At 42.5% G+C, this 22,059-nt stretch overlaps 1 protein-coding gene across 12 annotated transcripts in view; it reads right to left on the bottom strand.

Moving 5' to 3' along the window:
• The window catches only part of LOC119856486 (E3 ubiquitin-protein ligase rnf213-alpha-like), a 183,252-nt gene that overhangs the window by 39,134 nt on the left and 122,059 nt on the right, over nt 1-22,059 (bottom strand). For all 12 annotated transcript variants that reach the window (XR_006282264.1, XM_038404008.2, XM_043517196.1 and 9 more), the window contains 12 exons: nt 21,621-21,762; nt 20,665-20,838; nt 19,364-19,497; nt 17,894-18,051; nt 17,061-17,264; nt 9,713-9,906; nt 7,140-7,260; nt 4,974-5,074; nt 3,687-3,860; nt 1,202-1,377; nt 809-905; nt 595-709 (listed from right to left, as the gene is read on the bottom strand). Coding sequence is in view for 11 of the 12 variants with exons in the window: in XM_038404008.2 (XP_038259936.1) it covers nt 595-709; nt 809-905; nt 1,202-1,377; nt 3,687-3,860; nt 4,974-5,074; nt 7,140-7,260; nt 9,713-9,906; nt 17,061-17,264; nt 17,894-18,051; nt 19,364-19,497; nt 20,665-20,838; nt 21,621-21,762 (1,790 nt within the window). In the remaining variant the exon portion in view is untranslated. The remainder of the gene's footprint in view (nt 1-594; nt 710-808; nt 906-1,201; nt 1,378-3,686; nt 3,861-4,973; nt 5,075-7,139; nt 7,261-9,712; nt 9,907-17,060; nt 17,265-17,893; nt 18,052-19,363; nt 19,498-20,664; nt 20,839-21,620; nt 21,763-22,059) is intronic.

Below are 22,059 nucleotides of genomic sequence, written 5' to 3' on the forward strand. Positions count from 1 at the left end.
AGGCCCTGGGGATCTCAAATTGGGCACCCAAAGTTAGTGGAGACTTCTGACAATTTGGCCGTAATCTCTCTGTGTCTCAGTGCAACAGCTGTAAAATGGGCGAAATAATATCACCTATTCTCACAGGGGCAGTGTGAAGATGAATTCATTAATGTTTGTGAGACTCTCTGATACTCTAGCGAGAGCACCATAGAATTAGTACTTCTGAATTCAATACAGAGTCTGGGTGGTGTGCAGAGAATAAGGCGGGGGCACACAAGTTTGTACAGCATCCAGTACAATGCGGGATATGGCCCACAACTAGTACTCTTAGGCGCTACAATAATAAAAATACATAAATAAATATTGAGTAACTTCATATACTGATTGAGGCAGGGATTCTGTGCAAAAAATAGTATCTGGTTATGTAATTGCAGACTGTATCGTAAAGCATATGCCAGAGTACAACAAGTGAAGACTGCACAGGTAATCTTAATTTTAGCATTTCCTAACATTGGAGTACTCGACTTTGCAACCTTAACTATTCTTTTAACGTAGTTATTATGGATGTAATAAAATGTCTATGTTTCTCCACAGACTCTTCATGGGACTCACCTCAAAGCAGCACACTACCATGAAATAGAAATCATTGCAACTGCTTTGATTTAATGATAATACTTCCTCCATCCTGGAGAGATACCCTTCCAAGTGTTCCTTCACATTGTCTAGTCTAGGAGGAAATGGACATAAGTTATAAAACTGAATATACCCAACGTGGATCTGTGAGTGAAACATAGTTAATATAGCCACTGGAAGCACTAGAACCAACCTGCATCGGAGTAACATTTTCAAAAGGGAGGACTTGACAGTAGGACTCGGATCCATGCATTCTTCAAAGGGCGACAAGTCACTCGTTGGTTTGTACACTGAAACCAAAGAGTCGAATGGATTACTTTTTTTTTTCTGAGCACAAGACCAGATCCCTAACTGATGTGAACCAGCCATAGCTACACTGGAGTCAATGGGTCAGACCTCCAGCTGGTGTGAATTGCCCTAAAAGCTCCAACACCAGAAGGCAAATAAAAAAACCTCATATTTATTGTTTGGGTTTTTATCTCATGATTTTAAAGTCACTGTCATGAGTTTTGGGGCCTGACTCAGGATATTTGAACAACTGGGATTGGCAGGATCGAGCCGTTTCCATGTTACACACTTCACTCACCCTTTCTAATCTCTTGATGTTCTGGGTTAGAAGGTTTGCAAGCCACGAACTTAATCAGTTGTTCGATGATCTCTGCAGATGGTGGGATTTTGTCCCCAAAACAGTAACTACTGACAAACTCCACAAAGAAGGAGTTGCACTTCCTCCTGAATTTGTTGTGATTTGCAACTGCCTCCCTAGGGTGAGAAAAAGATTATTTTTTAAAAAATGTCACTATTTTAATATATAAGGTAGCAGACAAAATGAGAATGGCAGGAAGCTGAAGTTAAATATATTGAGACTGGAACAAAGGCAAAAATTGTAACCTTGAGGATGATTAACCATTGGAACAAGTTACCAAGGGAAGTGGTGGTTTTGCCATCGTCTGAAATCTTTAAATCAAGACTGAATATGTTTCTAAAAGATCTGCTATAGCTCAAGCCAAAGTTATGTGTGTGATGTAGACATCACTGGGTGAGATTCTCTGGCCTCATGACCTAATGGTCCCTTCTAGCCTTAAAAATCTATGAATCTACAAATCTCTCTGTGCTGAAACATGCACATAGCTCCAATACTCTTGCTAAGTTAAGAGGACTTGAGTGTGTACTTAGGGTAGACTTGATCCTGTAAAGTCAATAATAATTCTGCCCGATATGAATTATTCCACATTCTGGGCAAAACAACTTTATTCACCGGGAGTTAATGTTGCCAAATTCTATCACACATTTCAGCCCTTCTCCCAAGAATGTCAGCTAAAGCCAACCACCCAGTCCCCAGGGAGACAGTCCGTTCTAAACAAGAGCCCAAGGCAGACAGCAAATTCTCCTGCTGCTCACACAACTTCCCCTACCCAAAACTCTGCATTATCGCAAAATAACAACACACATTGTCTTCCCTAGAATTGAAACCTGTTCGCACGCTCTGAAAAAACAGTAAAGGAGTACTTGTGGCACCTTAGAGAGTAACAAATTTATTTGAGCATAAGCTTTCGTGAGCTACAGCTCACTTCATCGGATGCATCTAGCTTATGCTCAAATAAATTTGTTAGTCTCCAAGGTGCCACAAGTACTCCTTTTCTTTTTGCGAATACAGACTAACACGGCTGCTACTCTGAAACCTGAAAAAACACTGTGTGTAACAGCGCTACCTGGTGACAGCTGCCATAATGACACAATTCCAGAAAAACGCTTAAAAATCATTTACGGCTCCTAAAAATATATCTAAAAATAATGACCTAAAATCAGAAAAAGCTGACCCCTGACACTGGAGCCCTGGGCTCAAACCTCCAACGCGTGCTGTAATCACTGGGTGAAGGTAAGATGGGGAGCACAGAGGGGTCACTTGCAGATTTCTGAACCTGGAACCAGCATAGTTTAGGGCTGCCTGTGAACGGATCAGCTGGCTATGAGTCTAAGGGCTGGATGTTCTGCAGCCAGCCGCCTGTCCCCCATACATGGCCTCTGCACCAGTTGCAAGGCCAGACTTGACACAGAACTGGCCACAGATTCACAGGTGCTGACTTTTCTTCTTGACAGTAGGTGCCCCACTCCCACTCCGTCCCTCCCCCAAGGCTCCTCCCCTATTCTGCCCCCTCCTGAGGTCTCACCCCCACTCTGCCTCTTCCTGCCCCCTGAGTGCCTCCCACTCCTTCTTCTCTGCCTCTGCCCCTGAGGCTCCCCCCTCAACCCTGCTGCCGCTTGCTCCTCTTCACCCCCTCCCCCGAGGCTCCCCCGCTCGCTCCTCTCTGCCCCCTCCCCAAGGCTCCACCCACCTGCCCACCATTCACTCCTCTCTGCCCCCGCTCCCGAGCACCTCATGCCTGCTGCTTGGTCCTTTCTGCCCCCTCCTGCCTTTAGGGGAGTGAGGAGAGTTGAGGATGAAGAGGAGCAAGTGGCGGGAGCCACTGAAGCCGTGGCTAGCCGCAGGGGCCACCAAACAGCTGATCAATGGCCAGCCTCGTGGGTACTGAGCACCCCCAATTTTTTTCTGTGAGTGCTTGAGCCCCAGAGCACCCACAGAGTCAGTGCCTATGCACAGATACCATTTTCAAAAGCATGATTTTTAATGGGACCTAGGTTCCTAAATCCTAAAGCCACATTGGAAAATGCTACTCTCCATCAGCTCTATGCGGAGAGATGCATCCGCTTTCAGTCCCCTTTGTGACACCAGAGCCCCCTTTTATAATGTGCAATTTCAGATATTTACAATCCTAGGCCCCCAGTCCTGAAAAGGGATCAGTGTGTGCAGACCCTGCATGCACGAAGTCCCATTAAAGTCATTGTTTATGGACAGACCTATCTTGAGAAATCCTTCAGCAGAACAAGGAGCTATGTCCGGTACCAGTCTTGGAGAGGGAGCAGCCCGTTTTTCTAAGAGCTCAAAGAAATGTAGCGGAGGGGTGTGGAAGAAAAGCAACCTTTCTGGCCACAATGTCAGTAACAGAGATTAGCAGGAATATTACTGCTAAACGAGTGTCCCAAATCACAGTCAGGCGACTGTGCAGTACCTGGTGATCTGGGAGGCAGTGGGCATGTAATCCTCGGGGACGCTCTTCTTGCAGATCTTGCACTGCCTGATGTTCCACTCCTGGATGCACTGTGTGCAGAAAATGTGACCGCAGGGCAGCTCAGCTGGGTCTGTGATCTCGTTCTGGCAGCTTTTGCACTCGTTCACGCCCTTCCTGAAAGACATCACGAAAGCAAGATGCAATTCACGGGGTCTGATTCTCCACTGCCTTGTGCCTTACAGAGTCAATAAATAAATAATAATAAAGCCTTGCATAGCTTGGCCCAAGCTCCACGGCAATATACTTAAGTCCGATTGCACAGGGTGACTGGCTTCTTTAAATAAAGCAGGTCCTGCTCCCCTCTGCCAGAACAGGTGCTTTCAGTTTGGCCAATTAAAACGCAGAACAGCACCTGGGGCTATATAGAATCAGGGAGAATCAGAGAGGGAGAAAGTCCCTGAAGGAGGCTGCAGGAGGTTCCTGGGAAAAGACTGCAGGCAGAGAAGCAGCAGAAGAGTTCATTGGCTGACCTCCCCAAGCCAGAGAGCCAGGGCCAGAAAAGATTGAAGGCAAGGGGAGCAGCAGAGGGGATTACCTGCTGACATCACCACTCAGAAGAACTGGAAAAAGTTAGTGTAATAGGAGGAGTGATGGATGCTCCCCTGGTGAGGACAATCTCCCAGCAGAGAGGCTGGGGGAGTGGAGGTAGGCATTGTCACTGGAAAGAGTAGGGTTGTACTCCAGCTGGAAGGGCTGGGGTGGTTTTCCTGGGAGAAGGACAGGAGAGGACTGACAAAGAGCTGTGGTGTGGTGGAAGATGCCAGAGAGTGGTATGTGCTACACTGCTGCTGTCTTGTGATTTTAAGGACTATAGGTGCTGCAGATTATAAATGGACAATGTTTTGGGACTCTTGTCTGGGTTCTTTGCAGTAGTTTTTTGTAATAAGTTGGCCAGAAGGAGGAGTATTTATGAGGCAAGAGAGTCTGCTGGGGAGGCCTAAGGGGCCTGAGAGGAGAAGTGGGACATTAGTCTTGGTGTGAAGGTGCCCAGCCACAAGGGGGTGCTCAGGGGAGAGGGAATCGTTCACACCCATGGTACATAATGCAAAATGTTTTCCATATATGTGGGTACAGCACTGAATGCTGAGTTACATGGTACATGGAAATAAAAATATTGTCAGGAAATAAACTAACTTGCAAGTGTAATGAATAGACACATTGCCTGCTAAAAATGCTCTTGCTGAAAATTTACCCACAATGGTTTTTTTGCTTGTTTGCTTGACTTACACAAGGTAGACGGTAGCAGCATTGTTGCTGCATCTCTTCAGCACTTTTGTCACAACTTCAAAAATCTTTGCTGGTTTATGGTCTTCTATTTTGTACAGTAACTACAGAAAATAAAGCATAATGCATGTTATTACATTCTAAGTGACAAAAGAAGTGTTAAAAATTATATTTGCAAAAGCAAGCACTCAAAAGTTAGGATACGCCAGCATCAAGGTTGCCCATTCAACCTTAACTCTACCCCTTTAGGGCATGCATTCTGATAGTCTTGTACAACATCAAATAGGAAGTCTGGGACAGAGCCCAGATTAGATCCCAAGTCTCCTGAGTCCCAGCCCAGAGCCTTAAACATTCTCCCTCATTCATTGTTCATCCTGTGCATTGAATGAGGCTGGAGTCTGACAGAACACATGGCAGGTAATCACGTGATTAAAGACTGTACCATAATGCAGAAGCACGGGGGGGCTGAATTAAGGTTACAAAGGTTTTCAGAAACATCTGGGGCCAAACTTTGAAAACTTGAGTGCCTGATGTTACACACAGATCTCCATTGCTGGGCACACAAGCTGAGAAAGGCTGGTCACAGCATGTTGTTGTTGGAAAACTGGGTTATTGACTAACAAAAGCTTTAATGGATGTTGTCTATGTTCCTGTAAAAACTTGTTTTTTTGTCGGAAAACCAAAACCCTGAAACATGGAAATTATATTTTACACTACAATACCCACATATTTTGTATACTCTAATACCAAAATATTAAGAATCAAAACATTTGAATCAACCCAAAACTAATTTTTCTTTGTGGAAATTTAGAAATTTTCAGTTTTTGTTCCAATTGGGAATGAAGCCAAATTTCCAAATCTCTGTATCCTTTGCGAAACAGATTTTCTGTCCTGTGTGATGCTCTAATTCTGGGGTGAGGATTGCAGGGGGCCCGGGTGTAGTATCACTGTATAACAGGGGCAGGAGACGGTATATAGGGGAGCTGTACAGAATCAGTGCAGCTTGGGCCACCTGCAGGCTACCTCCTTATCTCTTGTGCAGACACCATGTCTCACGTGGGTGAAGGATGCGGGGGGTTGAATCCTCTGAGGACAGGCATCCTCTCTAGAGCTGGGTGAATAATGAATTTTTCGGTTCACTCACAATTCAAAAAAAAATGGGGGGCGGGGAACTAGCTTCATGTCAAATTTGTTTAGTATCGAACAAAACATTTTGGAGAAAGCCGAAACATTTTGTTTTGATTCCAACCATTTTTAATTTTTAAAAATTGTATTAAAAACTAAAATTAAAGGAAATTTTGAAATGGGAAAGTTATTTTGAACCAAAAAATGGAAATGTTTTGATTTTTTCCCAATTTTTTTCTTTGTAGTTTTTTTTCTGACTGAAACTATTGAGATATAAAGTAGTATATGTTGTAAACCACTATAAGCCATTTGGGCCTAGTATAAATGCGGTTTGCTTGACATGAGTACGTGAGTTGCGTTTTGGCAACTGAAGCAAGGATTTAAGGTTTAAGTGGTCAAGGATTGCCTGTGCAAAACAACTGTGCCATGTCCATAGGAGGAAATGGAATGTCCTGAATTATGGAGGCTTGCCAGGAACTGTTTTCCTGGAGTTATTGGTACAAGGCTTTAAACAGACAAAGAGCCAATGATGCAACAGACGGACTGATCTATAAATAGTTGCCTGACATATCTGAAATTTGGATCAGACATCGATCCAGAGCCCTGATAAAGAAGAAATGTGTAGTGCAGGGCTCCCCATGCCTCATGATTGGAGCAGACCTTGACTGGCCACTGGGACTTCGCTTTAATCTTCTGACTCTGGTGTAATATGAAAGGGGTGTGAATGTGGAGTGAGTGTGGGGTTATATTGTAATCAATACAACTATTTAGAGTATTATATACCAACACTGTATCTGGTATCTGCCTGCTCCCCCATCCCGTAGGAAGACCTCTATCAGAGCCTAACAAAACAATCTGGCAAAACCAACATGAATTCAGGAAGCATTTTGATATTGCCAAATCTGCATTTTTCTCCAAAAAAAGTTTTGGATGAAAAAGTTCTTCCAGCGGTCCTCCTTCCCTACTCTGCTAGGGCCTTAGTGCTGTAGCCTCTTGTTCCATGCGGTTTCAAAGGGGCAGTGGGGCGCTATTTTAGACACCTACATTCCAGAGGAAGACAAACTGCTTCACAACGAGCTTTAGCAGCTTCTCGTCCACGTTGGTTTCATCGTGTAGCAGGTGATCGATGAGCAGGTAGACGATGTTGGTGCAATTCCACTGGTGTCTGAAAAAGAGACAGAATTGCCTCACTGAGAGTAGCTGTGCCTTGTCTGCTGGGAAAAATAATTCTTCCCCACATCTTTGGACAAAACCCGCCACCTGGAGATAGGAACTGAACATGTAAACAGGTCCTTCGGCTCACAATCCCCTCAGGCTAGGTGTGATGGTTTGCAGTCAGGGACACCCTTTACCCGCTGCTCAGAGCAGTTTACAAAAGGAAGGGAAAGTGGGTACAATGGGGAAATCAAAGGGAAAAAAATTTTGTCTTTTCCTCTGCTGTCTGTGTAATGCTTGGAAAGGCTTGGTGGGAATACGGCCCAAGGTTTTTAAGTGGATTTGCTCGATATTTGTTGATAGAACAAGCTCTGAAGAAAGGGCCATGGCAGGACTAATATCTGGGGTTTTAATAGGAACATAGGACTGGAAGGGACAACTTGCGCTGTGGAATCCAGTGTCTGCTATCACTGGCAACCCCGTCAGATAATCCTGTTCATAAACGTATCAAGCTTCATCTTCAAACCAGTTAGGGTGTTTGCCCTCCTTCCGTCCCTGATCCTACTGGGGGCTCTTCCAGAACCTCCCTGCCTCTGATGGTTAGAAACCTTCCTCTTATTTCCAGCCTAAATTCAGCCATGGCCAGTTTGTCCCCATTTGTTCTTGTGCCAACACTGTCCTTTAGCTTCAATAGCTCTTCTCCCTCCCTGGCATTTACAGCCACCCCTCTGCCTCCCAATGTATTTATAGTGAGCAATCCCGATCCCCTCACAGCCTTCCTTGTATTACTCTCAACAAGCCAAGCTCCTTTAGTTTCCTGTCCTCAGGCTCTCCATTCCCTGAGCATCTCCTTCTCGGTTCCTGTTCCAGTTTCATTCTCATTCCCCAGCTGGGGAAGCCGTTCTCCAGTGCACACACTCAATTCTACAATATTAAAATGCAAGTTTCCAAAGGCAGGATTTGCGCCAGCAAAGCAAGTAGCCAGCTGTGAGGAGGTGACATAAAATACTGGACCTTTAATGACAAGATGGCTCTGATCCTTCATGGACTGGTGCTCTGCCCCATCATTTACACATGTAAAACCATTCCCGCTGATGTGAGAGGAGAAGTCTGATCTAGCAGACACTTACATCCAGTCTGCACAGATGTAAACAGCATCACAAAGAGCCAGACGTGAAAGTGGGCCGATATGGGCTGGTACAGCGTACTGGTAAGAAGTGGCCACCGGTACCGGTCTATACACAGCAGTAGCGCTGCCGGACCCTATCAGTAGGGTCACCAATGGAGTGGGGGGGAGCAGGCAGGGCCACCAACAGGGGGGAGCAAAAGCGGCAGCTGCCCCGGGGCCCAGAGATTTAAAAGGGCCCGGGGCTCCTGGCTGCCGCCACTGCAGCCCTGGGACTCCTGGCTGCCGCACTGAAGGGCTGGCTGAGGGACTCTGGTCCCCAGCTCTGCCCCTTCCACCCGAGGACCTGCCCCTTCCTGGGGGGGGCCCTGAGCCACCCCCGCATCTTGCCCAGGACCCCGGCTGCACTGCGTACTGTAACTTTCATCCCTGCAAAGGGCCCAGAAGGGGGACATCAAGGACTAGTGAAGGGATCTAGGATGTTTACTTTACCATTTGAACTAAGAGAGTGTAACAGGATCTCCTGGCTCCTCCTTCTGTTCTGGTCTATTCTACAAACTATTCAAAGACCCTTCTGCTGGTCCAACAGGTTGTGCAGTTTATTTACAAATGAATTCCCACCATCTTCATAATATATACAGCTCCCGGAACAAGCAAGGGAGAGCACTCTCTCTCTCGCCTGACTGCCTGCTTCCCTCTTTTCCACTTCCTTCCTGTGCCTGTTTGTGGGCTTGGCCTGATGGCTTAATTAGCCCTTCTGCCCTGCCCCACCCAAAAATTAGGCGCAGCCCTGCTTAATCAGCTCCATTCTGCCTTGCTTGATTGGAGCTGCCGGGAAGAGAGTGCTGACTCAGCCTTTCTTGTCCGTCACACAGAGTAACACGGTGGCAAAGTAATGGGCTTTTATGTGCTATGTAGACCAACCACTAATGGGGTCATAGCAAACACTGAGTCACCATCTAACAGGGAGTTGATTGGAACATGGAAGAGTTCTTTTCCCCCTGGAAAATTATGACTTTTCATTGAGAAAACAAAACCCATTTTTTTTCCCAGTAACTGAAGGTTTTGGTTAAAAAAACAAAGCAAAAACAACATTTTTTTGATTTCCAGCTGAAAACTGCTGGAAAATTTTTTGTTTTCAAGTTTTTCTACATAAATTTGGAAAATTCTGAGGAAATCTGACACTGTCTGCAAAAAATTTTGTTTAAAGGAAAACCCATCTTTCTGTGGGGGGGGAGAAGTTTTCACAGAAAAGTTTTGATTGTTACAGGTTTTAAAAATGTTTATATTCTTTAAAATACACAGACAGTTTTGGGGGGGAAGGAGTAAAACTTACAATACTCTGTTCAATAATTCCTCTTTGTTACAGTAAAGTCTCATCTGGTAGTCATCCGATGTGATCAGCTCCACAGTGTGCTTAATGGACTTGATCCTTTTCAGCCAGCTCAGGCAGGCGTTGAATGGCAGAAGCTCCTTCTCTGTGGGCTGCAGCTGCTTCAGGATGATGCTCACAGCATCAAGAGCTACAAACTAAAATGACATTTAAAAACAAATCCTGTGAGTTTCAGAGCTAGCCATTGTGTTCCGGGGTGAGGGGGCAAAGAGGAGAGAGAACAACAGGGCAGGAGTATCGCTCGCTGAAGAGTTGAAGCAACAGAACTGGAGCAGGTTACGAAGGAAGGACTGGTGGCTGCACATACACGCATAGATACACACACACATATAGATACACACACACACACAGAGACACACACTTAGATACATGCACACACACATGCAAGATGTGCTCATCAGCAGGGACTGAGCTCTGGTGATTCAGCATCAGCGGCAAAGACTCCTACCACCCGAGCTAAAGGGATAACTCCATTAATGGCAAGACAGGAGCAGGAGTCGAGATACAGTCACAACTACTGCGCCAGCGTGTTATGCATCCAGCTGCCAAGGCAAAGGAACAAGGAAAGGAGGGAGAGAAATCCCACATTTGTTTCTAAGCAGCACAGATTGTAACATGTCACAGAATATCATTCCCCCTCCTCTTCAGGACCTAAGTGCTCTGAGTCAGAGGATCTTGTCATCTTATCAAGTTTTAAGCCTGATCTAACTCCCCATGAAATCAATCCATCTTCCCACTGACATCAATGAGAGTTGGGGCCAACCCTTAACCACCATGGTATTAAATTGGTTTAGGCTGCCTTGGATTTAATCTGCTTTGGCTTGTTAACGTGAACCGGTCCATAGCAGGTATAAGCCATTTTTAAAGAATGGTTAAAACTGGTTTGGATAACACAGCTCCTGGTCCAGTGTAAACAGCACTTGCATCAAACAAAACCAGCTGGCTTAAAATTGTAGTGACCATCTCCGAATGCCAAGGACATTATATTATACAAAGCATGTGGCTTAGCAGCAGCACTGTTGAGAAGGATCAGGGAGTTGTGGTGGATGTGATGTTATAGGATTAAAATATAACCATGTATATCATGTTGCTACCACTGTTATATAATTGCTACAAATATTACACAAAGTATATCATGTAAGGTGTGAATGGAAAAGTTATGATTTGCTGAATATGATTATCCTATTTCTATGCATGTGTCATTGTTGTACCTGTCATTATGAATATTGACTATGTACCAGTATTTCAAATGTGTTTGCTCCTGGGGTGACACCAACCAGGTAACAGGTTTCAGAGTGGTAGCCATGTTAGTCTGTATGTGTACTTGTGGCACCTTAGAGACTAACAAATTTATTTGAGCATAAGCTTTTGTGGGCTAAAACCCATTTCATAGAATCATAGACTTTAAGGTAAGAAGGGACCATTATGATCATCTAGTCTGACCTCCTGCTCAACGCAGGTCATGGAATCTCACCCACCAACTCCTGTAACAAACCCCTAACTTATGTCTGAGCTACTGAAGTCCTCAAATTGTGGTTTAAAGACTTCAAGGTGCAGAGAATCCTTCAGCAAGTGACCCATGCCCCACGCTGCAGAGGAAGGCGAAAAACCCCCAGGGCCTCTGCCAATCTGCCCTGGGGGAAAATTCCTTCCCGACCCCAAATATGGCGGTACAGCTAAACCCTAAGCATGTGGGCAAGATTCACCAGCCAGACACCCAGGAAAGAATTCTCTGTAGTAACTCAGATCCCACCCCATCTAACATCCCAACACAGGCCATTGGGCATATCTACCGCTAGTAGTCAAAGATCAATTAATTGCCAAAATTAGGCTATCCTATCATATCATCTTCTCCATAAACTTATCAAGCTTTGTCTTGAAGCCAGATATGTCATTTGCCCCCACTGCTTCCCTTGGAAGGCTGTTCCAGAACTTCACTCCTCTGATGGTTAGAAACCTTCATCTAATTTCAAGTCTAAACTTCCCGATGGCCAGTTTATATCCATTTGTTCTTGTGTCCACATTGGTACTGAGCTTAAATAATTCTTCTCCCTCCATGGTATTTATTTCTCTGATATATTTATAGATAGCAATCATATCTCCCCTCAACCTTCTTTTAGTTAGGCTAAACAAGCCAAGCTCCTTGAGTCTCTTTTCATAAGACAGGTTTTCCATTCCTCAGATCATCCTAGTAGCCCTTCTCTGTACCTGTTCCAGTTTGAATTCATCTTTCTTAAACATGGGAGACCAGAACTGCACACGATATTCTAGATGAGGTCTCACCAGTGCCTTGTATAACGGTACTAAGACCTCCTTATCTCTATTGGAAATACCTTGCCTGATGCATTCCAATACCGCATTAGCTTTTTTCACAGCCATATCACATTGGTGGCTCATAGTCATCCTGTGATTGACCAATACTCCGAGGTCCTTCTCCTCTTCTGTTACTTCCAAGTAATGCATCCCCAATTTGTAACACACATTCTTGTTATTAATCCCTAAATGCATGACCTTGCACTTTTCACTATTAAATTTCATCCTATTACTATTACTCCAATTTACAAGGTCATCCAGATCTTCCTGTATAATATCCCGGTCCTTCTCTAAACTGGCAATACCTCCCAGCTTTTTGTCATCCACAAACTTTATTAGCACATTCCTGCTTTTTGTGCCAAGGTCAGTAATAAAAAGACTAAATAAGACTGGTCCCCAAACCGATCCCTGAGGAACTCCACTAGTAACCTCCTTCCAGTCTGACAGTTCACCTTTCAGTGTGATCCACTGTAGTCTCCCCTTTAACCAGTTCCTTATCCACCTTTCAATTTTCATATTGACCCCCATCTTTTCCAATTTAGCTAATAGTTCTCCATGTGGAACCATATCAAATGCCTTACTGAAATCGAGGTAAATTAGATCTACTGCGTTCTCTTTTTATCCAAAAAATCTTTTACCTTCTCAAAGAAGAGATCAGGTTGGTTTGACACGATCTACCTTTTGTAAAGCCATGTTGTATTTTCTCCCAATTACCATTGACCTCAGTGTCCTTAACTACTTTCTCCTTCAACATTTTTTCCAAGACCTTGCACACTACAGATGTAAAACTAACAGGCCTGTAGTTACACGGATCGTTTTTTTTACCTTTCTTAAAAATAGGAACTATGTTAGCAATTCTCCAGTCATACAGTACAACCCCTGAGTTTACAGATTCATCCTAGTAGTTGCATCCTGGACCCTTTTCTTTTCCTCAGTGAGCAGTTGGGAGTAGCAGTAAGCCGGACTGTGTAACCTTGGGCTGGACAGCCTCCACTGGGGACTTTTTCCTCCTGTCCCCTTCCTTGCCTTGTTGCTGGCAGCGAATGGCCACCCCATCCCACCCCAGAGGCAGCTGTGTCTCAGGGTTCTGCAAGCTGCACCCATTAAGCCCCTTCTCATTTGGGGAATGATTCAGGACGATTTCCCAAAGAAAGAAAGAAAAATTGCTGCAGGTCAAACGGGTGGGAAAATATCCCAAATCTGAGATTGTTAAATTAACATTGGAGAATTAAAGAGAAAATGGGGCAAACTCTGCGAAGGAGAAAAGAGAAAGTGTTGATAATTGCTTCATCAGTACTGACCCTTCATGAAGCAATTGCTGCTTTTACACCTGAAAGGAGACTTCCTTTCTCTGACTCCTGCCCATGGGGCCATGGTTGGAAGTGGTGACGCAGTGAAGCTGAATTGAGGCTGATGCAAGGTAAGCAAAACTGAACCAGCCTCTCAGGGTATTGGGTTGGAAGCTGGTACAGGGAGTGGGCCTGAGCTCCCCTACATGAATGGTTCTCAACCAGGGGTATATGTACACCTGGGAGTACACAGAGGTCTTCCAAGGGGTACATCAACTCATCTAGATAATTGTCTAGTTTTACAACAGGCTACATCAGTGGTTCTCAAAGGTTTGTACTGGTGACCCCTTTCACATGGAAAGCCTCTGTGTGTGACCCCTTCTTATAAATTAAAAGCACTTTTTATACCTTTAACACCATTATAAATGCTGGTGGCAAAGCAGGGTTTGGGGTGGAGGCTGACAGCTCACGACCCCCCCCCCCATATAAGAACCTTGTGATGCCCTGAGGGGTCCTAACCCCCAGTTTGGGAACCCCTGGGCTACATAAAAAGCACTAGGGAAGTCAGTACAAACTAAATTTCCATACAGCATTTATTTCATTGGATGCATGCAGTGGAAAATACAGTAGGAAGATAGATATATACACACACACATACACACACACAGAGAACATGAAAAAATGGGTGTTGCAATACACACTATAAGGAGAGTGATCAATTAAGGTGAGCTATTAGCAGGAGAAAAAAAACCTTTTGCAGTGATAATCATGATGGCCCATTTCCAACAGTTGACAAGAAGGTGAGAGTAACGGGGGGGGGGAATAGTTTTACTTTGTGTAATGACCCATCCACTCCCAGTCTTTATTCAAGCCTAATTTAATGGTGTCCAGTTTGCAAATTAATTCCAATTCAACAGTCTCTCGTTGGAGTCTGTTTCTGAAGTTTTTTTGTTGTAATATTGCAACTCTTAGGTCTGTAATCGAGTGATCAGGGAGATTGAAGTGTTCTCTGACTGGTTTTTGATGTTATAATTCAATAATAATAAGGTTAGGTAGTAACTACCACCAGGTAGTTTACATCCAGTCTAGCAAGCACATTGTGAATGGGCTATTTAAGTTTATGGCCCATTTAATAAAACAATGGGTCATAGAAGAAGCTTATCTCCACCTGATGGGCTTTCCTGGGGATGTTTTAGCCAGAATACGAATAATGGCTCCTGCTATGACTCATCGAAGCATACACAGTCATGTGACTAGCAATGTGACCCTAAACTCCATCTTGTGCCTGCTCTTTTCCCCAAACTGTGCTGGGAGCTTTGCTTGGGACAATGAGTTTCCCTCCACATGGCAGAAGCTACAAAAGGCCCTGGAAATATCTCCATTTTCCTCTTTCCTGCTCTGATCTCTGGACTAAGGACTTATATTAAAAGGAGCATTCTAACAAATGGATTGAGGACCTTCCAAGCTTTTGGATGCCACCAGATACTTAACAAGCCAGCAGTTTATTCCATCACTACTTCAAATCTGATACAAGAACTTTGCAATGTGTGTATGTATTTGATTCCTTTGATCATTTTAACTCTCACCTCTTTCTTTTCCCTTTATAAATAAATCTTTAGCTATTAGATACTCAAGGATTGGCAACAGCATGATTATTGGGTAAGATCTGAGTATACATTGACCTGGGTATGTGACTGGTCCTTTGGGATCAGAAGAACCCTTTGGTTGACGAAACTGGTTTTAAATAACCACTCATCATTACCTTTAGTGTCTTGGTGGTGAAACAAGGACTGGTATACCTAAGGAGACTGCATTTCTGACTTCGTTAACCAGTATGGTGAGACAGAAGTTTACTTTTGTTAGAGATGTGGTATATCTTATGGAAGAATAACCACCTGTTTGGGGTGAGTCTGCCCCATTTCTCAGCAGTTTGTCCTGAATTTGGTATTCTCAGCTGTGACCCACTGAGACACAGTGACAATAGATTACAACCTCAACATGAGTCAACAATGCAATGGTATTGCAAAAAAAGCAAATGCAATTCTGGGTTGCATTAACAGAGGCATGTAATGCAAGTCATGGGAGGTGATAGTACTGCTCTTCTCAGTGCTGGTTAGGCCTCAGCTGGAGTTCTGTGTATAGGATGTAGAGAAACTGGAAAGGATCCAGAGATGAGTGACAAAGATGATCGGTGGGATGGAATGCAAACCATATGAACAAAGGCTGAAGGAACTGGGTATGTTTAGTTTGGAAAAGAAAAGATTAAGAGGGGACATGATAGTGGTCTTGAAAGGCTGCTATAAAAATATGGAGAAAATTTGTTCTTTCTTGTCACAGAACAAGAGGCAGAACGAGAGACAATGGATTCAAATTACAGCATGGCCGTTTAGGATTAAATCTCAGGAAAATCTTCCTAACTGTAAGAACAGCAAGACAAAGGAACAAACTGTCTAGGGAGGTCGTGGAAGCTCCTTCACTGGAGGCTTTCAAAAGGAAGCTGGAGCCATCTGTCTTGGATGATTTAGACACAACAAATCCTGCATCTTGGCAGGGGGCTAGACTAGATGACCCTTGTGGTCCTTCTAACCCTATGGCTCTACAGATTCTGTGATTGGAAGCAGGAAAATACATGGAAGATTCTTAGAATCAGAGATTCTAAGGCCAGAAGGAACCACTGTGATCACCTAGTCTGTGACCTCCTGCATAATACAGGCCATAGGATCTTGCTGAATTCATTCCTGTTTGAACCACAGCAGATGTTTTAGAAAAATGTTCAATCTTGATTTAAAAATTCCCAGTGATGGAGAATATACCTTGACCCTTAGTAAATGGTTCCAGTGGTTAATTCCTCTCACTGTTAAAAAATTGCACCTTATTTCCCTGCCAGCCGCTGGACCTTGTTATTCCTTTGATTTCTAGACTGAAGAGGCTTTTATCAATATTTGTTCCCCACATTGGTTCATATAGATGGTGACCAACTCACCCCTTAGCTTTCTTTTTGTTAAATTAAGTAGATTGAGCTCTGTGAGTCTGTCACCATAAGGCAGGTTTTCTAATCATTAATCATTCTCATAGCTCTTCTCTGAATTCTCTCCAATTTATCAACATCCCTCTGGACTTGTGGGGACCAGAACTGGACACAGTATTCCAGCAGCAGCCACCCCAGTGCCAAATATAAAGGTAATGCAACCTCCACACTCCTACTGGAGTTTCCCCGATTTATGCATCCCAGGATCGCAGTAGCCCTTTTGGCCACAGTGTCTCAATGGGAGCTCTTGATCATCTGATTAACCACCATGACCCCCAGTCTTTTTCAGAGTCACTGCCTCCCATGATAGTCCCCCATCCCATAAGTGTACAATCTTTGTTCCCATACATATACATTTAGCCATATTAAAATGCATATTGTTTTCTTGTACTGAGCTTACCAAGCGATCTAGATTGCTCTATATCAGTGACTGTTCCCTTCATTATTTACCATTCCCCCACTCTTTGTGTTTGCTGAAAACTTTATCAGTGATGATTTTATGTTTTCTTCCAGACCATCAATAAAAATTTTAAATAGCGTAGGGCCAAAAACCAGTCCCTGTTGGATCTAGTAGAAACACATCCTCTCGATGATGATTCCCATTTACAATTACAGGTTGAAAAGAGCAACAATGAAACACTGTTCAGGTAACCTCGCTCACCATTTTAGTTGCGTCTTCTTTATAAACTTTCTGCAGCTCATTGGCTAGAGTCTCCTCATTCTTTACTAAATTGATGAACAGCTGATAATTCTCTTGTAGGTAGAAATATTCAATGTGGAGCCAAATCAGGGAAAACTCCACATCATCATGTGCCAAAGAGGTGCAGAGCCGTTTTGCACCAGTTATGAGAACATTAGACAAAATCTGGTGATAAAATAAAAAGTATTATTTCTACTCATCGTCAACCACAAGAATATAGATTGACCCATAGAATTAAGTTCTCTGTTTCTGCCATGTTTAATGAAAGATGTATGCAATTTTCATCATCACTAATTCTAACCCAAGTCAAAAAAACGATGTTAAAATGCAGTTAAAGTTGAGAGCGCTTAGCAGTAATTTAAGAGCAAATACAGGGTTTCTGTAAAGTGTGTTTATCAAAATACAGAAGAGTTGGACAGGAAGTGGTTTTATTTTTGGCAGAAAATTTTGACTGTTAAAAATCAAAACCAAAAACTTTTTTCCAAAAAAACTCAGGCAAGACCTTTTAGATATGAAAAAAAAATCTACAAAAAATTGAAATGTTTTAAAGGAAATCAGACAATTTCTGCATTAGCTGGGGATCTGGCCCATTGAGTCCAATGTTGTTGTGGCTGATTGACACCAGCTGGGGATTTGCCCGCAATGACTCCAATGGAGAGAGGCCCGATTTACACCAGTTGGGGATCTGGTGGTAAGTTTTTTATTTTTTCTGCATTAAGTCTAATATGTCTACTATACACCAACCATTCAGACTGATAATGTTTAAAATTGCTTTTCCGCAGAAACCCATTTACCTCATAAACCTGAACATCTTGCCCTGGAAAAGCCATCCTCACAAAATCACTGGCATAATGCTGAACCATTTCTGGATTATTGCCATCTGGCACTGGCATGTTCAAGACAGAGCTTTGAAACATCTCAGCAGAGTCCACAGTAGGGTCCTTTGGATAACCTAGGATGTCACAGAATGAACAAAGGAGGGGGGCTTATTCAATTATAGCAGATCACTATAAATATTCTTTGTTAATTATTAATATACAAGTGAAAGGAGGGGCAAGAGTGTAAGCATGGTGGGGCAATGGGAATCCTGTTTTTCTCCATTATAAATGGCTACTTGTTAGAATTATGATGCCGTGTTCTAGGTCATTCTAGTTGGGTGGAGATGTTCTAAGTTATTCTAGCTGGGTGGGAAGAGGAGCAATTGACTACCTTTTCAAGGAATGAAGGACTGGGTTTACAAAGGACAAGAAGGCTCAGACAGTCCTACAGGGCAATCTTCAATGAGGAACTGTTCCCGCCCCCACCAAGACTCCTCTAAGCAGCAAAAATTAAGCACAGTCCCTACTGATCTGCAAGTGTGAGACCCAGGCTGAGAGTACCTAGATCCTCAGATCTATCTACAGATTTCTTTCCCAAGTCACTGATTTCCAGGATACCGTCTACCATCTGGTAAGAGTGACCTACATTCTTTGATCCTTGCATTTGGCTGAATTAAAAGTAGAGCTGGTCGGAAAACTTGATTTTTGTTCCATGAAAAATTTTGACAGTGTGCATTTTTTGTCACAAATCATGACAAAAAGACAAATTCTAAAAATTTTCACAAAATTAAGTTATGATTTTTTTTGTTTGGGTCAATCAAAATTACTAATTTTGATAAATTTGCAATGGTTTATTTTGATTTGACAATTTTTTATTTAATTTTACATGTATAAAATAAACTTCAAAACAATGTCCTTTAGAAACAAAAAAACAAAACTTTTATTGTGAAAATGTTGAAACACGATGTTTTGACATTTTCTGAACATTTCTTTCCAATTTGTTTTCTAACAAAATTTCATCTAAATCAAAAAATATGATGAAAAGTTTCAGTTTTCTCAAAATTGCATTTTCTGACACCAAACTGTTTCGACTAAAATTTTTGAACCAAATTTAGTTAAGCACAACCAAGACTCCAAGTGATGCAGATTCCACTCCATACCTAGGTGAACTGGGCTAATGACTCCTCCCTGTTAATTTCCTTCTCTGTTATAAATGTACTACTTATTTCCTGTGAGAATTTGTCTCCACTCAGCTCCAAATCAGTGGATCTCATTCTGCTTCTCTCTGCTAGATCACAGAGCTCTCTATTATGAAACATCTCCTCCCCATGTAGCTCTTCTATAAACCTGATCTGCATTTACCCTGGCAAAAGCAAGAGGAGAATTGGGTCCCGTATTTTCTTCCACTGCAATTAATTTTAATAGATGCAGAAAGTGTGAAGTTACCTTTCACCCGATGGACTGTCTCCCATATCTCATCCAGGCGAGCTTTCAGAACCCAGCTGAATGGAAAGCAGCACTGTGTGGATCTGCTGGGGTCTTCGCTCATTGATAACACAGAAATCTTAGCATCAGGGGCCCTTGAGTGTTTAAAACAAACAAACATATATATATATACACACACACACACACACATAATATCCATATAATCTTGCTAAGTTCTCAGCCTCAATGACTTCATGTGGCAGTAGATTCCAGAGGATAATTACGTGTTGTGTGAAAAAAACATTTCCTTTGACTGGTTTTGAATTTGCTGCCTTTCAATTTAATCAATTGTCCCCTTTGTAAAAGGGTGATCTGCCCCTTCAGGGGCCATAGGCCTGGGGCCAGCCAGCCTATTCATCAATCAAACCCTGCTAGGAAGGGGTTAAGTGTTGTCTCTCTTGTGGTCCCTTCTAACTCTATGGCTCTATGATTCCAACACTTCCTTCTGGTCTTATAATCTATGGATCTATAAATAAATAAGAAGAACAATAACAACAACTATAATAACGATGCACATAAAAGCAGGCACAAATGACTTTGCCTGTAATTCTGTGCCCACAGTTGTCTGACTAAATTTTTGGCTTCTGATCCAGTGAGTTCCATACATTTCCAATACAGTGAGTTCCATGGCTTAATCTTCTATACATCTGTTGCCTTCCCACTTCACTATGCATCTATTCGTCTAATGAACTCACTCTCCACCATCCCAGACTCTCTCACTGCTTCATTGCTATGGCACTGTACCTTTGCAGATCTGGAGAGAGGTTGGTTTTCTCAACCCTGAATAGAGATTGGTCAGGAATTTTCTGATTAAACATTATTTCATCTGAAAATCACAACTCATTGAAACCGAAACAGTTTGCAGGAAAAGGGTCGGTTTCAACAAGCCTCTTGATTTGAGCAATTTTTGGAAAAAAGTTTCAAAACCATTAAAACATCCTGTTTTGACATTTTGTGTGGGGGGGAGGAAACAGTTTTGGTTTATAATTTGAAATGACTTTCCACTTAGCAACTGTAGTTAATTAATACTAAAAAAAGGTAAAATCCTTTTTTAAAAAGGTCAAAATCTAAATTCAATTTTACGATGGAGCCAAGATTATTTTCAGACTATCAGTTTGTGAAAATTTTCAAGATTTCAACTTTTTATTCCAATTCAGGATGGGGAAAAAATGTTGAAATCTCAAAAACTCTTGCAGTATGGGAAAAGTGTTTCCCATTCAGATCTAATCCTGAGAGTTTGAGCTTTCCTAGTGGTTTCTTACTTGCTGGTATACTTAATCTTCAGAAATGATTCATCTTTGAACATCTGGAGCCAGAGGTCAGAGAAAGGAGTTTCTTGAGAGATATGATCCAAGTTGTTGTTTGCATCAATTACTGCTAGAATTTGAGCAAACATGTTTGCCACAATGTCTTCCAAATGAATCCAGACAACATGCCTTTAAAAAAAAGGAAAAACATGTCTTATAAAATAATTATTTCAATTCCCCCCCTCAACCAGCTTATTCTGTGTGTCTGTAACATGAGGAAAGGAGTACTTGTGGCACCTTAGAGACTAACACATTTATTAGAGCATAAGCTTTCGTGAGCTACAGCTCACTTCATCGGATGCATTTGGTGGAAAAAACAGAGGGGCTTACTCCTTTTCTTTTTGCGAATACAGACTAACACGGCTGCTACTCTGAAACCTGTAACATGAGGGTTGCTTTGCAGGGCTGAGCCCTAAGATACAACTATGTAAATATCTAACAATCAAAATAAAGCATAGTCATCCACACAGGACAAAACAGGGAGCAAATTTAGCATTGGCTTGGTGATGTCTCTCAAGCAGGTTGGGAGTCAGCTGTCTGCAGTGGCTGAATACCATAAATATGAATTTCCAAAACTTTCAAGTTATTTATCTGTAGGGTTCGGCACATTTCATACAGCTGATCAGTTTTGTTCTTGTTCTTTGTTCTTGTTACAAACAAGACCCTTTAACTGTCCAATGACCTAAGATTTTGTTGCCAATACCCTGATTAATTATGATTTTTAAAACATATGCTAGTCTTCTATATAAGTTCTTATACCACCTCAGCACTGTTGTACCCGAGCCCCATACAGGAATGCTTTAAGTGACGTGATACAAATATATCACTTCTTGTTGGTATTCCAAAAATTTGAGCTATTTGAAATTCAAATGGCCAACATCATGCAACTATACAAGAACATACAACGTTACCTGAATGAAGTGCCTTCAAGTACGAACTCGCTAGACAGAGCTTTGCGGAAAATCCATTCTTTAGGCTTATGGCTCACCTCCTCTCGTTCTTGTAAAAGGTTACAAATTCTCTTTTTCAGCACTTTCATAAAATGACAGGCAACTAGCCATAAAAGAAAAAGAAATCACTTTATCCCACAATAGGGCTGATCAACATTTTCTTAATGGAAAATTGTTTTCTACTAAATGAAAAGTAGGGTAGAAAGTCTCTGCTTTCCTCAAATTTTTGATTTTTTTTGTCAGAAAACCCCAAACCTGAAAAATTTCAGCTGAGAGCCAAAAATGTTTTGGATTTCAGCAGTTTTGGGCCAAAATTTTTGGGGGTTTCAAGTGTTTGGTTTCTGGAAAAAAAATTGAAAATTTCCATGGGGGAGGGGAGAAAAACATTTTCCAAGCAGTG

The sequence above is a fragment of the Dermochelys coriacea genome, chromosome 6 (genome assembly GCF_009764565.3).
Source record: "Dermochelys coriacea isolate rDerCor1 chromosome 6, rDerCor1.pri.v4, whole genome shotgun sequence".
Classification (NCBI taxonomy): Eukaryota; Metazoa; Chordata; order Testudines; family Dermochelyidae; genus Dermochelys; species Dermochelys coriacea.